This window comes from Cynara cardunculus, assembly GCF_001531365.2.
Source record: "Cynara cardunculus var. scolymus isolate 2C chromosome LG 2, CcrdV1, whole genome shotgun sequence".
NCBI lineage: Eukaryota > Viridiplantae > Streptophyta > Magnoliopsida > Asterales > Asteraceae > Cynara > Cynara cardunculus.
In genome coordinates this window covers 62088461-62104876 of record NC_037529.1, presented here as the reverse complement: position 1 = coordinate 62104876, position 16416 = coordinate 62088461, and the positions used below count along the sequence as shown (strand labels likewise).

The following is a 16416-nucleotide window of genomic DNA, read 5'->3' as shown; positions in this document are numbered from 1 at the left end:
CCAAGCACATATATGATGCATTGTGATACCATTGTAGTATCACCGGCGGACGGTGGCCGGAGAGAGAAGAGAGGAGGGAGGAAAGTTTTAAAATACCAAAAATATCCTTGCATTAATATTTTAATTCAAAATTGCCAAAATTATAAATTTCCTAATTAGTTACCACAAACTAATTAGTTCTCATTTGATTAGGCCCCTATATATATATATATATATATATATATATATATATATATATTCAATCGATCTTGAGGATGCATTCAATCAATTGAGAGAAGTGATGAAAACAATAATCGGTTTAAGAATTAGAAAAGAGTACAACCGACTAGGGTTTAGGACTTTCAAGATAATTTGATAAATAAATATAATTAATATTTAACAATTATATATATATATATATATAAGGTTTTCGGACGGCTCGAGTGGCCAAAAACAAAAACCAAACCCGAACCCAAATATTCCCCAAAAGGTCAGGTTTTGAACTTTCAAATTTCGGGGCATTTGGATTTCACACAAATACCTTATTTTCGGTTTAGATTCGACTTTCAGACCATTCAGGTTTTGCACACCCCTAGTGTTGGTCATCGATGGATTTGTTGATGACCTTCCGATCACTTTCCTAACATTTATCATCTTATACTTAGATAGCTTTTGGTTCTTTATTGCAAAAGGTTTGATATATATATATATATATATATATATATATATATATATATATATTGGATCAACGATATCAAAGACTAGCTAATATATCAAGAGGTAGATTAGCCGATGCAGATGAGAGATCTACTATCCTACTTACACACCAAGCCTTCCCTATGGGTAGTCGATTTTATTGATTGAAAAGTCAACTACTCTATCGGGCAAATACATTCTTGAGGTTAAAATTGCATTCTTCAAGTGAAACTAAAGAATATGATCTTATAATCAACAATCAAATAATTAATGAATCAGTTAGTCAAATTCAATCTACAGGTTAGACAAATTATTCACAGACACAAAAAAGATGCGAAATAGGATTAATATGATACTCTGTTAATCTTGTGTACTGATTTATATTTATCATGATGTCTAAAAATCTCAGACCTTACAATATTCATTTTGTTCATCTAACCCATATCTAAGGGGTCGTTTACCAACAATTACTTGATAAACATTTATCGATAAGAGCTACCATTTTCGCTTATCTTTTAGGTAACATTCTCGGTAATCAGAATGAATCGCTGGTAAATGTCTCTTACCTAGTAACCGCTAATCAAGCAAAAGTCTTCTCTTTCACTTACCATGTAAGATTTTTGGTTTTTCTGATACTTACTTGGTAAATGTCAAAAAAATCAATATAAAAATTGATCCTAAATTTTTTGAAAAAACGTAACAAAATTCTCGGTTTTGAATGATCAAATCTCTGAGCTTTCTTTTTAATAAAAAAAAATCATTAGACTTTTTTGTTTATAAAACATTAAATTGGCTCCAAATGTCAAAAGTATCAGGAGGTCCCAATTTTAAATCCAATGAGAAATAAAAATCCTCTTGTGGCCACGGAGGTTCAAATGCGGTGACTTCGGGCTATCTACAAAGTAGGTGGTCCTACTGAGATTAGTCGACTCGCATAGCAGGTTGGATATCCAGGTAAATAAAAAAAATCGACAAAAAATGTTGGAAATAAATAGAAATCGGAGGAAGCAGTGGCGGTTGAACCTGCCCCCGCCTCCCATCCACCAACTTCTTCACACTCCCTTTACTCGCTCCATTATCAAACCACTTCATCATCCAACGCAACAAAATTACCCCTGCCATCGTCAATCTTGATGTCACCCATCATCATCAACGCTACGTAGGAGACATTCAAACGTTTAATCTAGAATCGCATACATGGGTAGAATGCATTTATGCATACCAAGTGTTTGATAAATTGATTCTATGAACATGGGAAAAAAGATCTTCATGTTGCCTGCCACCCAAGTTGATTTGACCAAAGTGAAGTACGATCCTGGAGAAATCGAAGGTTCTTGGCCTTTCTCTTTTCTACTTGTTCCTTGATTATTGTATTTCTTGTGGAGTAAAAAGTGGTTTCCATTGATGGGTTAATTTGTTGCAGCTCCTGATATCACTGGATTATGGGCGTGGATTTTTGTTAAGTTGCTTGAAATGCCTTTAATTGGTTCTGTGATCCTTACTTACTTGAAGAAACAGAACAAAATACAAGAGGTTTGTTCTTCAAAACATATATTGATTATGGAATTATGTTTGTATGTTTCAAAAGTTGCGATCTTGAAAGTGGGTTTGTTGTTTACATTTGTGTTATTATGCAGATGTTAAGGGAGACTGTGATACCAGAACCTAGAGACGGAACCAGAATTTTTTTTAAACGGTGGCACCATTTGACCATAAGAAAAAAAATATAGAATTTTTTTTAAAAGGTGACATCATTTGACTATAAGAAACAAATATACGGAATTTTTTTTCAAACGGTGGCACCGTTTGACTATAAGAAACAAATATACGGAATTTTTTTCAAATGGTGGCACCGTTTGACTAAGAAAATGACACTAACATGATTCGTACTTGGGTGTGGGGTGGAATAAAAGCCTTGCAAACCAACTTTACCAAATAAAACTTGTTCTCATTGTAGTTTCAAAATACATACGGTGGCACACAACAAATTAATAAGGTTGCACCATTCACGAAACCTAAATTTTTTACCCTTCGGTGGAGAAACGATACGGTGGCACGTGCCACTCATGGCACCTAACTAGGTCCGCCCATGCCAGAACCACCAATGTTTCGGCCTGAGTTTCCTCATCAAGGTTTGTACCTTCTGGGCTTCTGGTATATATATATATATATATATGTGTAGCTTCCATAAATGCAAGCATTTGTTGATTCGTTCTTTTGAATTATGAAAACTGTTTATATTTGCATTTTTGTTGTTTGAACCTGAAACCCACAAATGCAGCCCTTGCAATGATTTTGGTCGTAGAAAGAAACCAATTTGATGCCTCCCTTTTCTTCTCCTTCTCAATTCCACTTTCATCATCATCTTTTTGATGATTTTAGTTTACGAGCCGCTCCTTTTTTTAATCCTGTTGTTTTTATTTTTAACTTTTAGTTAAGGGGACATTTACCTAAATACTTACCCAGTAAGCGTTTAATATTAGGAGTCAATAATATAATTTATTTTACCGGGTTAAGATAGTAGTACATGGTATCGTATGCAACAATCTACCCGGTAAGCACTTATCCGGGTAAGAGTCATTACTTCACTTACCGATTAAGACTCTCCATCTTTATCATTGCTTTTACCGGGTAAGATTTTTGACCCATGCCATGTTCATCCGGCAAGGAAAATTACCGTGTAGTCACTTACCAGGTAAATGTTTAATGAACGACCCCTAAATTTCTTTTCCATTCATTTTTTGTTTTAAATTTTACTAAAAGGATACATTTCGGTTTTAATGTTTTGTTTTATTCTTTGTCTATGTGGATGTTATATTACAGTTTTATGGGGTGTGCGAAAACACTAATGTTTTTATTTTGAATAAAATAAAATTTGAAAAAATATATTGATATTAGTACCAAATTAACTATTTAAAAGTTATTAATTTAGGTTTAATAACGAATTAATTTATTTTTGGTTTAATAATATAATTTGTATAAAGATAATAATTAAGTATTTTATTAGAACTCCATTATTATCCTGATTATCATGTATTTGATTATGTTTATCTGCAGTTCGTTACACATATTCAAACATGGAGCTTTAATAAGTTGTACTTGAACACAATTATTTGTAATCTTGAATTTTTAAGTATTATGCATCAATAAACAGTACTTCATGTATAAAAATAATTTTTAAGAGTTTTTGTCAAATACTTTAATGTTGTTGCAACAAATACAATCCCTTCTAGTTTAGTCTCAAACATTGATCTATTTCATTTTTAAAGAGGTTGTTATTTAATTAATTTTTTAAAGAAAAATGCAACTGCATCCTTTTAATTTTTTTATTTAATTAAGAAATAAATTCCCTTATTTCATGGAATGGTTTTTAAGTTTTTTTAATTTATTTAAGTTAGGAAATGCTTTTAATTCTTATCCAAAACTATTTTTAATTTATTCATTATTTCACAAATTTAATAACATTGGATGAATTGAAATCACTAAAAAATATCGGCCGTGAACGGCTCATTTGCCCTATCGAAATGATGAAATTCATTATCAAGTGAATAATGAAACACTTCAAAATCAAAATAGCCTGAATAAAAACTAAACAGTATAATAATAAAATAAAAAAACTACGAAATTATGAATTATTTAAAACTTTTTTGGATATGTGTCGCTAAAATCATTTCTTAATTAAAAAAGAAAAGAATAAAATAAAATAAAAATCGTCCCATGAAATAAGGAAAGTTAATTTCTAAGTAATAAAAAAAATGAAGAAAGACAAAGTTGTCCTTTTGTTTAAAAAACAAAAAAAATAAACTCTTTAAAATGGGGATAGATCAAGGGTTGAGATTAAGGAGTTGTCTGATAATTACTGAATGATTTAATACAGAATGATTAAGAGACTTTAATGATATAGTGTAAAATAAAATATAATTGTTTGGTAATTGTTTACAATTAAATTATGGCGCTGAATGGTTAAGGGAGGCTCATGATATAAAATCATTCAGAGGTTTTAAAACCATTAAAAAAAAGTTTTTTTTGTCAAACAAGATTATCTCTTAACGATTCAGAAACTGCCTTTTTATGGAACTATTAACTGATAAACACACCTTCTTCTCTGGTGTTGCTTACCTACCCACGAGCTTTCTCTCCTTTCTCGTTATCCATAATCCATCTCCCCTCATTAATAAGTTCTTGCATGAACGACCCTCCCCAAACGCCCCTGCAACACCTGGACCACTGCCATCAATTTGTTTTGGATTTAGGAGTTTTTTCTAGTTGATTTAGGGATTTTGGTTTAAGATTGGTTCTTGATTTTATTGATGAAGAAGAAATAACGAATTATGTTGATGAACTTAAAGACATATGAAGAAGATGAACATTTATCCATTAAAACTTGATGAAATCCCCTCACACGAGGGCCACATGGGGTGGCTAAGGCTAACTGATCCCAAGTTAACTTGAGGAACCACCATTGTCGTGAAAATGAAAAGTTAGAGACCTTTGGTGTAGATAGTGCATTTAAGGAGGTGTATCCGAATTTTAAACAAACCACATGGATGAACAGAGAAGAGCATTCACTCAATATTCAATAATATAAAGTAATAAAGTGATAAAGTTGTCAAAGTATTAGGTTATAAGAGAAGTTTGTTAAAGTTTTTAGGTTGTTGATGTGAGGTTGATACGAAACAGAACAAATAAAAAGAAAAAAAACTGGTTTTTGACTAGCACAATCGTTGGTGCTCGGATGGACGGGTTCTTAGAGGGTGTTTGTGATTACTTATAAAAATAACTTATTGATTTTATTTCGGTGTGATACCGGTAATAAACACTTTTGAGTGTTTAAGGAGTTTTTAAAGAAGAAAAACATTTCTGACTTCTAATAAGTTGATAAGTGTTTTTGTAAAAAAGTATAAGTTGTTTCAAATAAACAAATCCCAAACACACCCTTCGATTTACTCAAGAATAACAATAAAAGGAAAGTTATTTTGAAGGTTCATTAAAACTTTGGAAAAAAAAAATCAAAAACGGTCATTGGATTAAGAAAAACTCGAAAGGGGTTACACCACAAGTTATATATATATATTTTTTTTAGTATGTTATTTTATTTTATTTAGGGCCGTCTATTTTGCAGGAATTGAATGAATATGGGAGGGATTTGGATTTCAAATCTATTCTAATCTCATGTTTGGTTTGTTATATTGTCCAGATTTGAAATCCGAGAATTTAATTGAAATCTTATAAATATAGGATTTTGAAATCCTTAGGGCGTTCATGATTTCATGGGATTTTGTAGGATTGTAGGAAATAAGGTTTTAAAAAATACTAAAAACATTTTATTTTATAATAATCGATTAATAAAAATGTAATTTAATTATTTTTATAGTTATTTATAACTTTTTGTATAAATTATTTATAAACACTGAAATCCAATTCCATTCCAAATCTTACAAACCCAAACACACTAATTATTTCAATATTATTCCAAATCCAAATCTTTCCATGAAATCTGAATTTCTCAAAAACAATCCTGCAAATCAAACGGACCTTAGTTTTTTCTTCGTTAACCATGGGTGTGCGGGTTAGTTTGCATGCACCTCGACTAATCTCAAGGACCTTGGAGAACAGCCAAAAAAAATCTCGAATAGCCTTACAAGAACTCGAACCGATGACCTTTGAGGAAAATCCAACAGCTAAAGCTTGCATACAACTCTAATAGTTTTTTTTTTTTTTTTTTTTTTTTTTTGTAAAGGTGTCCGGGCCAAAGCCCGACTAATCCCCGGCAATTTTGAAGGCTAAACATGACCCCACTTAAATGTCGCCATCACTTCCCTCCCAGGGCTCGAACTCGGGTTCATGACTATGCTATGCCCAAGCCTTTACCACTAGGCCGGAAGGTCTTTGATTTAAATGGGTTAGAATTAATGTAGTAGTTTATTTATTTATTGTTGTATTTAAACCCTCATTCTTGTTGTTTACTGTTACCCAAAAAAAATACCTAACATTCACCTAACTTTTTAATCCACTCTCATTTACATCAAATCTAATAAAAAATTGACGAAAATATAATGATAATATTTATTTAATGATCAAAATATAAAAAAGTAACTTTATAAATGTCAAAATATAGAAATAGATTGTTTGGAAACATGGTAGGAGGAAGGGGGATCTTTATCTAATTCTAAATATATGTTGTCTAATCCATCGATTAAGTGAAAACACATCATTATCTATACTATATTATAAAACATTTGATAAAAACTCTTAAAAGTCATTATTTATGCATGAAGTATTGTGCATTAATGCATACTAGAAGGGTACTCGTGCAATGCAGCGAGATACATCTTGATTTTAATGTTTCGTTTTTATATTTTGGGTCTATCAGCAGTGGCGGATCCAGGATTTTGGTATAGTGGGGGCACCTTTAAGGTAGCTTAAACGCCCACCAAGTCGTCCGATGTGTTTTTAGCCTAATTCCACCATTCCAAAAGATTTTTGAAGTTTTTTTTGGATTATTTCGAGGGAATTTTAAGGTTTTTTTTTATCGATTTCGAGGAACTTTTCAGTTTTTTGTTGATTTCAAGATACTTTCTTTAGTTGGTGGGGCCCTAACAAGAAATTACGGAGGAGAACCATGGTAGAAAGTAAAAAAGACAACTTTTAACCTTAGGAAAATTCATTTTTTTTTATTTTTTAATTGGGGTCCCTTCCCCCATCTTTTACATGGTAAGTCCGCCCCTGTATATCAGTATTATGATGCTATGTGGTTCAGAGAAAAAGAAAATGTTTTTATTTTTGAATGAAATATAAATTTGAAGATGTTATAAAATTTTGAAAAAAATAAGTGATATTAGTATTAAATTAACTATTTAAAAAATTTCGTTTTTATGTAATTTTTTTCATTCAAATTTTTATTATGATTTAATTAAAATTAAAAAACGAATTAATTTATATTTGATTTAATAATATTTTTTAAAGATAATAATTAAGTGTTCTGTTATAACTCAATAATTATCCTAATTATATTTAAAAAATTTATATTTTAAAATAAGATGTTTATCCTCTATTTGATTATGTTTATCCGCAGTTAGTTACACGAATTCAAACATGGAGCTTTAATAAGTTGTACTTACGCACAAGTTACTTGTAATCTTGAATTTTAAGTAATATGTATCAATAAACAGTAATTCATGCATAAAAGACGATTTTTAAGAGTTTTTGTTAAATGCTTTATAATATAGTATAGATTACTTAAAAATTTAAGATTACAAGTAAATTATGCGTAAGTACAACTTATTAAAACTCCATTTTTGAATTCGTATAACTAACTGTAGATAAACATAATCAAATACATGATAAACATCTCATTTTTTATAAAAAAAATATAAAATATAATTAGGATAATCATTGAGTTCCAACAAAATCATAATCTTTATAAAATTTTATTGTTAAACCAAAAATAAATTACTTCACTAAATTGTAAAAACATTATCTTTCTCAAAACCACCTAAATCTTATTATATCAACAAAGACAAAAAATAAAACGAAACATTAAAAATGAAGATATATTTCGCTGCATTGTACGAATAGTTTTATTTAATCTATGTTTATCTTTTCTTTTTGATGATATTCATTCCCCTAATGTATAGATAGAAAAGAGATGGAGAATGTTGGGATTCCCCTGATTGGTAGATATAAAAGAGACTCAGAATTTTCGGTGTAATACCGGTATTAAGTACTTTTGAGTGTTTAAGGAGTTTTTAAAGAAATTAAACATTTCTGACTTCTAATAAGTTGATAAATGTTTTTGTAAAAAAATATAAGTTGTTTCAAATAAGCAATCTCAAACACACCCTTAGATTTACTCAAGAATAACAATAAAAGGAAAGTTATTTTGAAGGTTCATTAAAACTTTGGAAAAAAAATCAAAAACGGTCATTGGATTATGAAATAAGGTTTTAAAAAATACTAAAAACATTTAATTTTATAATAATCGATTAATAAAAATATAATTTAATTATTTTTATAGTTATTTATAATTTTTGTATAAATTATTTATAAATAATGGAATCCAATTTCATTCCAAATCTTACAAACCAAACACACCAATTATTTCAAATTCATTCCGATCCAAATCCCTCAAAATCTCTCCATGAAATTAGAATCTCTAAAAACATCCTGCAAATCAAACGGACCTTAGTTTTTTCTTTGTTAACCATAAGTGTGCGGGTCAGATTGCATGCACCTCAACTAATCTCAAGGACCTTGGAAACAGCCAAAAAAAATCTCCAACGGTCTTATAGGAACTCGAACCGATCACCTTTGAGGAAAATCTTTCTTAAAACTCTAATAGTTATTGTGTTCCTAGTTGATTAAGTGGGTTAGAATTAATGTAGTAGTTTTTTTATTATTATTTAAACCCTCATTCTTGTTGTTTATTTATTTATTTTTATTTTTTTAAAGGTGTCCGGGCCAAAGCCCGACTAATCCCCAGCAAATTTGGAGGCTAAACATGGCCTCACTTAAATGTCGCCAACACTCCCCTCCCAAGGCTCGAACTCGGGTTCATGACTATGCAATGCCCAAACCTTTACCACTAGGCTGGAAGGTCTTTGACTTGTTGTTTATTGTTACCAAAAAAATACCTAACATTCACATAACTTTTTAATCCACTATCATTTACATCAAATCCAATAAAAAAATAACGAAAATATAATGATAATATTTATTTAATGATCAAATGTAACTTTATAAATGTCAAAATATAGAAATAGATTATTTGGAAACAGCATGGGATCTTTATCTAAATATATGTTGCCTAATCCAACAATAAAGTGAAAACATATCTTTATTTTATTAAATATATTTTATTTTATTTATGTTTATCTTTCTTTTTGATGACATGTATTCCTCTAATAGATAGATAGCAGGGCTGGCGGCACGGATGCACGTCCAGGGCTCAAAAACATAAGGGGCCCAAATTTTTCACTTAAATAGTAGTCTAAAAGAATTTAATAAATTAAAGAAATCCAAAAAATTGTAGCATATAATAAGAGGTAAAAAGAATTTAGTAGATAATAAAGGCTCAAAAATATATCAACTAATTACATTTGAGAAGAAAATAAAAAAAAATTAAATGGTCATCCGTTATATGCTATTGTTTATTGTCTCCCTAATTTTTTTTATATCCAACAAGGTCCAATAATATTGGTTATTGTTATCTCTATATGTTTGGCTGTTTTCGTGCTTCAACAATTAAACGTTAAGATCATGTGTTTGTTATTGCTATATATTTTTGTTCGATATTTTTATCAATTTCCGCTTCTATTGACTATTGTTATTTGGTTATGTTGTTCTAATTGTTTTTGTTGACTATTGTTATCTATTTTTGCTTCTACATAAAATATTTTACTTTCACAATCAATCTATTGTTCTAATAATTTATGACGTGTTTCATGGTTTTGTAATTTATCAATAAATTTTTTCTACTAGATGTATTTAGTAATGTCTCTTATAACTTTTAATCTTAACATCTTATTTTAGTTGAACAAAAAAAGAAGAAAAATAGAATTTAGATATTTCCATCAATTATTTCACTTATGTATCTTTCATTGGGATTCTACCACAACACAAGATTTTATTTAAATGCTCAAACAATTATTTGTTGAGCTTGCATATTATATGTTTAATTTATTATTTATTCTGATTGGATCTCGATGGATCATCTTTTCTTTCATATTCTTATTGATCTTCATTTGTCTACTTGTCTAGAAAATCTTGATAATCTTCTTTATTATTGATCTCTAATTGACCCTTACGATTACTTCATTTACACGATTCTCTTTTTGTATCAAAATAACACATAGAACTAAAAAAAATCTTACTTTTAAAAATTTATCACCTATAGTTTCTATACTCTTGGTTTCAAATTACGTACTAAGAAGTACGTAAATTTAAGTACTCTCTTATATATCTATAATAAAATTAAATAAGATTGTTTTCCTTATTAAATTATTAGCATTTCCTGTACTCAATTTTATACTAATGAAAAACATTTATTGAATATTTTCGTACTTAATGAGGGTCACTACAAGAAAAGTGAGCATTGACGATGCGTCTTTTAGCGATGACATGTTTCCGCCACAAGTTATAGCAACAACATGTTGTTATATACCCTTTCTGATGATAAATGGACTTTTAGCGACGACAAAAGTCGTTGCTAAAAGTCTTGTTTCTTGCAGTGAGCCCTGTTTTTACGTTCGCTCAGGGCTTATAAAATGTCATGAATGGGCTAAGATAGAAAAGAGATGGAGAATGTTGGGATTCCCCTTATTGGTAGATAGAAAAGAGACTCAGAATTTTGGGACAAAATCCTAATACAAAGTAGAGGGGATTCTGTGTGTAGATTTGAACCTCTGACCTCCAGAAAGGTTCGTTGGGCCAATGGTGCTTATTCTGTCACATATATTGATTTCAGTACTCTTAGTTGATGCTCACTGCTCCTGTGTAGGAAAACCATTGTCAGCATTGGATGGTATCTTCATGGCAATCAAGGATGATATAGATTGCTATCCTCATCCATCTAAGGGTATGCATCCTACTTTTCAATCATCTATATAAGGCTAGTTTGGGAAATTAGTTAACAAGCTAGTTGCAGGCTGATAAGCTAGCTGAAAACTAACTATATTTCGTGAAAACTAGCTGATAAGTCAGTTGACAAATGTAAAATAATCTAAAAGACACACGTTGAAAATTACTAAATTATAACATCACATAATATAATTAACACATCACTTATGTATTTCATCATATTAAAATAAGTAGTAACTTAAATAAAGAGTTCTCGATTTCTCGAGGTTTAATAGATATTTCTTGCATTTCATATCATATTTACTATATAAAAATAATGATTAATAAGAACCAAATGGGACTTTTTCAACAAGCTCAAAAATAAGCTAGCCTATGATTGCCAAACATAGACTAAATCATAGTCAAGGACAACAGGTGGAACGACATGGTTTCACGAGGTACACAGTGTCGAGAAGGATGTAGTTTCAGTATCAAGGTTACGGAGTTGTGGAGTGATTTTGGTTGGGAAGGACAATATGCATGAAATGGGCCAAGGAACTACCGGAAATAACTTAAACCATGGGTAAGCTTTATACCACAATATAATCAGAAATAACATATAAGTTCCACCTATTTCTTCTTTGTTTGAGTTTGATTCAATTTGTCATCTGGACATTTTAATGACATTAAGAGAACAAGGACTCAGAAAATATGAAAAATTTGTTCAAAAACGAAACAAGAATTCCCTTTGCAATTACAAGTACAATACGTTGTGGTGATTCTCATGTATTTATGCATTTTCTAAACAACAGAAACCACTAGAAATCCACATAATCCAGAGAGGTATACAGGCGGATCTTCATCAGGACCAGCAGCCATTGTAGCTTCTGGAATATGTTCAGCTGCATTAGGAACAGATGGAGGAGGTTGTATACATATTAAAGCAATGAACCTCCATTCTTTCTTGCAACTTAACATGGTGAGTAATAATCACAGGTTCAATCCGTATTCCCTCTTCCCTTTGTGGTGTCGTGGGATTAAAAACAACATTCGGACGTACCAACATCGAAGGGCAAGTTTCTATATATACTCGATCCTTGCATTCATCTTTCAGAACTTTCACAACTGCCAATGTTTCTTGAAAATGTTGTTCAGTTTCTTGAAAAAGATGAGCAGTGAAAGATGTCTTACAGGTTTTTAACTAAATGCCTTATGTTATCTTCATTTCATATTCTCAGAGCGTTATGTGGTGGAAGGACTGTAGAAATTTTAGGACCAATTGCATCCACTGTTGAGGATATCATGCTGGTGTGAGTAATTCCGTACATTTTGAAGTATTACATATACTCATTTGTCATACAGCATAACGTAAAATATCCTATAAAATTTTGATAATGTTAGTACATGAGAAACCCTTTAGAATTCTCTCTAAAGAGACCCTTTATAGCGAAACGTGAGTTTCCTATATATATATATATATATATACACATATACATATATATACAAGTTTGATGGTCCGTGTGACCGTGTCTATCTATGGGAGACTCCAACCCTTTAGAATTCTCTCCATCATGTTCTTTTTACTAAAGTATCCATATTCCTGTTTTAGTTTGTCCCAAAATAAGTAAATGTCTAGTTTCCATTTCTATCCTTAATTACAACATGGAAATTCATTGCTCCCTCTATTGTTAAGGGTAAAATTGTCATTTAGTTGATTAAAAAGTGTAATACTCACATATTTCTGAAACTATGTCTTTCTCATTGTGGACACTTATTTTGGGATAGATGGAGCATTTGTTAAGGAACTGAATTCTGTTCATTGGTTTCTTCAGGTATGCAGCAATCTTAGGAGCCTCTCCTGCTGACCAAATGAGCCTCAGACCGGTAATTAGAGTGCTTGCTCACTTTCCACACACTTTCATAAGACAAGGGTCTTCATGGAAACAATTGTTTTACCCCCCATAGGGTGGAGGACATGTTTCCATACATCCGACCTCCCTCCCCATCCCACCTTGAGGTGGGATATACTGGGCTCGTTTGGTTTGATTTGGTTTACTGGTATATGCTAGTTCTACTGATATATGATTCCTCTATTTTGCAGTGTATCCCGTGTTTGCCTGATCTATCATCACATGAGAATTCTAGAATTCTGGGATCAATGCGGTTAGGAAAGTACAGCGAGGTGATTCCACTCTAATTTTGGATTTTCCATACCCATCATAAATACTTTTGTGAAGACTCTATTCTTAGTATGTCTGTTCTACAGTGGTTCAATGATGTCTTCTCACCTGATATCTCAACCAAATGTGAAGATGTTCTTAATCTATTATCAGAAACTCATGGATGCAAAGTAAGTATACTTCATCAGTTTCAAAGTTTTATCTTATAATCTACTTTTTCCACATTTTCTTATGTTTAACCTTAAATATTTTTGATCAACTGCATACAAGTATAAGAATCAAACCAAACAATCCCAATGTATCCCATCTTTTGGGTGGGGGGTTGAGATGTATGCAGACCTGTCCTCTACTTCAAGAAGCAGAGCGGTTGTTTTCCCTGGAAATTATTTATATACAACTATATATTAAGTATAAAGTTTCTGAAGGAAATTACTTTTTTGCACCCGTTTGTTATGCTGAGAGTTCTTTGTGGTTTAATTCTATCCATTTTTTGTTGAAGATGGTAGAGGTCGTCATACCTGAGCTTCACCAACTAAGAACATGCCATCTTGTTTCAATTGGTTCCGAGTCATTAGCCTCCCTAACGCCTCACTTCCACAATGGTTATGTTTGCATGAAATATTAAGGATTCTATTAGACAAGCTTACATGGTCCATCAGACATTTGATATGTCCTTTTTTTAATAATTGTGGGTGTTTAGGCCACCTTGCATGCACCTCAACTAATCCTATGGGACCCTAAAGTTAACAGCCAAACAAACCCGCCAGTGTGTCTTGGGACTTGAAGTCATGACTTCAGGCCCTAGGGAGGAAACACAAAATCTTACCTGTTGAGCTACCCTTCGGGGTTTATTTGGTATGCTTTTTGGTATTGCATTATGAACCCCCCCCCTCCCTCTTTTCTCTTCTTCCTTTCTGAAAGTCATTTAGTAGGTTACTTCTATTGATTATAACCTTCAGTTTTAGAGGTGTTTGGTTTCATTTCAGTTCACCCCAACTAAGTTGTTATAAAATGCTTGTTACTGTTCTATCTCTTTTCTTATATAGCAACTATAAGAAACTTGCACCGGACACACGGACTAATTTGGCCCTTTTTGGGTCATTCACGGCTTCAGACTACGTTTGTGCGCAACGTCTCAGGTAATGCTAACTTATTTTTTTGTTGAAATGAATTCACATGTACCATGCCCCTTTCAAATCTAATATGCATCCATCCAAAATTAGAGTCAGGTTTTGACTTTTAAGGATCAAATGAGGCACTTCTTGACTGCATTCCTCATGACAATATTTTCGGGTTCTTTCAAAATAAACCAAACCAAACGAACCAGTATATATATGAAGATAGTTAACAAAAACATTATGTGTTTATATGGTTGATTGCAGGCGCAGGCTGATGTACTACCACATGGAGATTTTTCAAGATGGTTGATGTTATAGTTACTCCAACAACTGGGTATAAGTGTCGATATTTTTATCTTTATTTGTCCCAATATAAATGTCCACTTTTAAGAGTGCTACTTTTCAGTTATACCCTTAAGTATAAGATGAAAATTTTATTTCTCCTTTCTTATTAAGGGTAAAATTGTCATTTAGTTCATTAAAAAGTATGATAATTACATATATTTAAAACCGTGTGTCTTTTTCATTGTGGACAGTTATTTTTGAATGGATGAAGTACTTGCATTGATCTTGCTTCTTCCATTATTTTCATAACCTTCAGGCCTACAATCTTTCGTTTTGGAGTTGATTTTAGTAATCTAATAAAAAACATCGACATTATGAAACCACTTGGTTGTTCTTATGGGTTTTTAAAGTTTAAACATGTAAGAATATGTGGAACCCCGTTAAATTATTCTCTAAAAAAACCCTTGAGAAGGGGAGGGATCCATCATATATAGAGGAAAAATGGTCCAAGTCTATCCTATGTGAGACTCCAACATAACATATTGCACTTAATATATATTTTTGTCTTATTTTTTGTAGCATGACGGCTCCTATAATCCGCCCAAGCGCACTTAAATCGGGTGAGACAAATTTGAAGGTAACAGGTGAGTGGAGCAACATTTCGTTTCATAATGCCGAAATTATTGTTCTAATTATTTACTAAAGGGTGTTCGTCTTTCTGGTAATTTGATGCGTTTGACCTTAGCAGGGAATGTTCTTGGACTTCCAGCTATTTCTATTCCTGTAAGTGCAATAAGAATGCGTTTGATATGCAGATGGGACCGGATGAAAAAAATGTGCAAGGTTTTAGGGTTTAAATTTGATATGGGTAGTTTAGTAATTTACCAATCTTGTCTCGTCTTCATGATATTTGTTCCATCTATATTGGTGGGACAGAAAAAAAAAATGCACCCAGTCTAGTCTAATGTTGTGTCAAATGTGAGGCAACAAGTATCTATATTGTCTTGTCCCGTGTCCCAATCGCACCCGAAGGGTGAAGCATTAAGCATAAAATCTACTACCAAAACTTGTTCCAAAGAGGGTCACAACCCACACAATGTTCAGACACAATCCAAAAGATCACACACACTCTTCATCTTTTAAATTTGCAGATTGGTTATGATAAGCAAGGACTTCATCTTTTAAGTTGATTTGGAGGTTATTGGGTCAGTTTGTTGTTATCGACTTGTGGTGTTAGAATCCAACATATCTGTGCTGCAAAGTTGTCAAATTCATCGAAATGCACCATACTAACATGACATGCCTATGGTTTTACAGGGACTACGTGCTGAAACTAAGAAACCTGTGTCATATTTCGACGTTTTGAAGGGGCACTAAGATAGAGAGCAATCTCTCCAGTAAGATATTGCAGACACGTAATAGAGCTTCTGCGCCAATTTTCGTGAGAATTATCGATGTTTTAATGTGATCGTGGGTGTTGGATCAGAACTTTCTATGCATTGTAATAGAGTTTTTAATTCGTATAAAGATATCAACTTTTAATCAATTAGCGGCATCATTAGAACCTTATCTTGCCTCTACAAACAATCAAGTGATTATTA

General features: G+C 31.8%; 1 protein-coding gene across 1 annotated transcript; it reads left to right on the top strand.

The window, feature by feature from the left end:
- The first annotated feature begins 1781 nt into the window (after positions 1–1781).
- LOC112506258 (fatty acid amide hydrolase) lies at positions 1782–16005 on the top strand. The gene is given in 19 exon segments (XM_025110272.1): positions 1782–2005; positions 2099–2208; positions 2313–2333; positions 2768–2807; positions 11174–11251; positions 11668–11815; positions 12046–12158; positions 12229–12304; positions 12471–12542; positions 13065–13116; positions 13334–13414; positions 13499–13582; positions 13912–14020; positions 14464–14551; positions 14795–14825; positions 14827–14864; positions 15395–15456; positions 15534–15598; positions 15967–16005. Coding segments are annotated over 19 exon segments (1392 nt in total). The 5' UTR covers positions 1782–1920.
- The last annotated feature ends 411 nt before the right edge of the window (positions 16006–16416 follow it).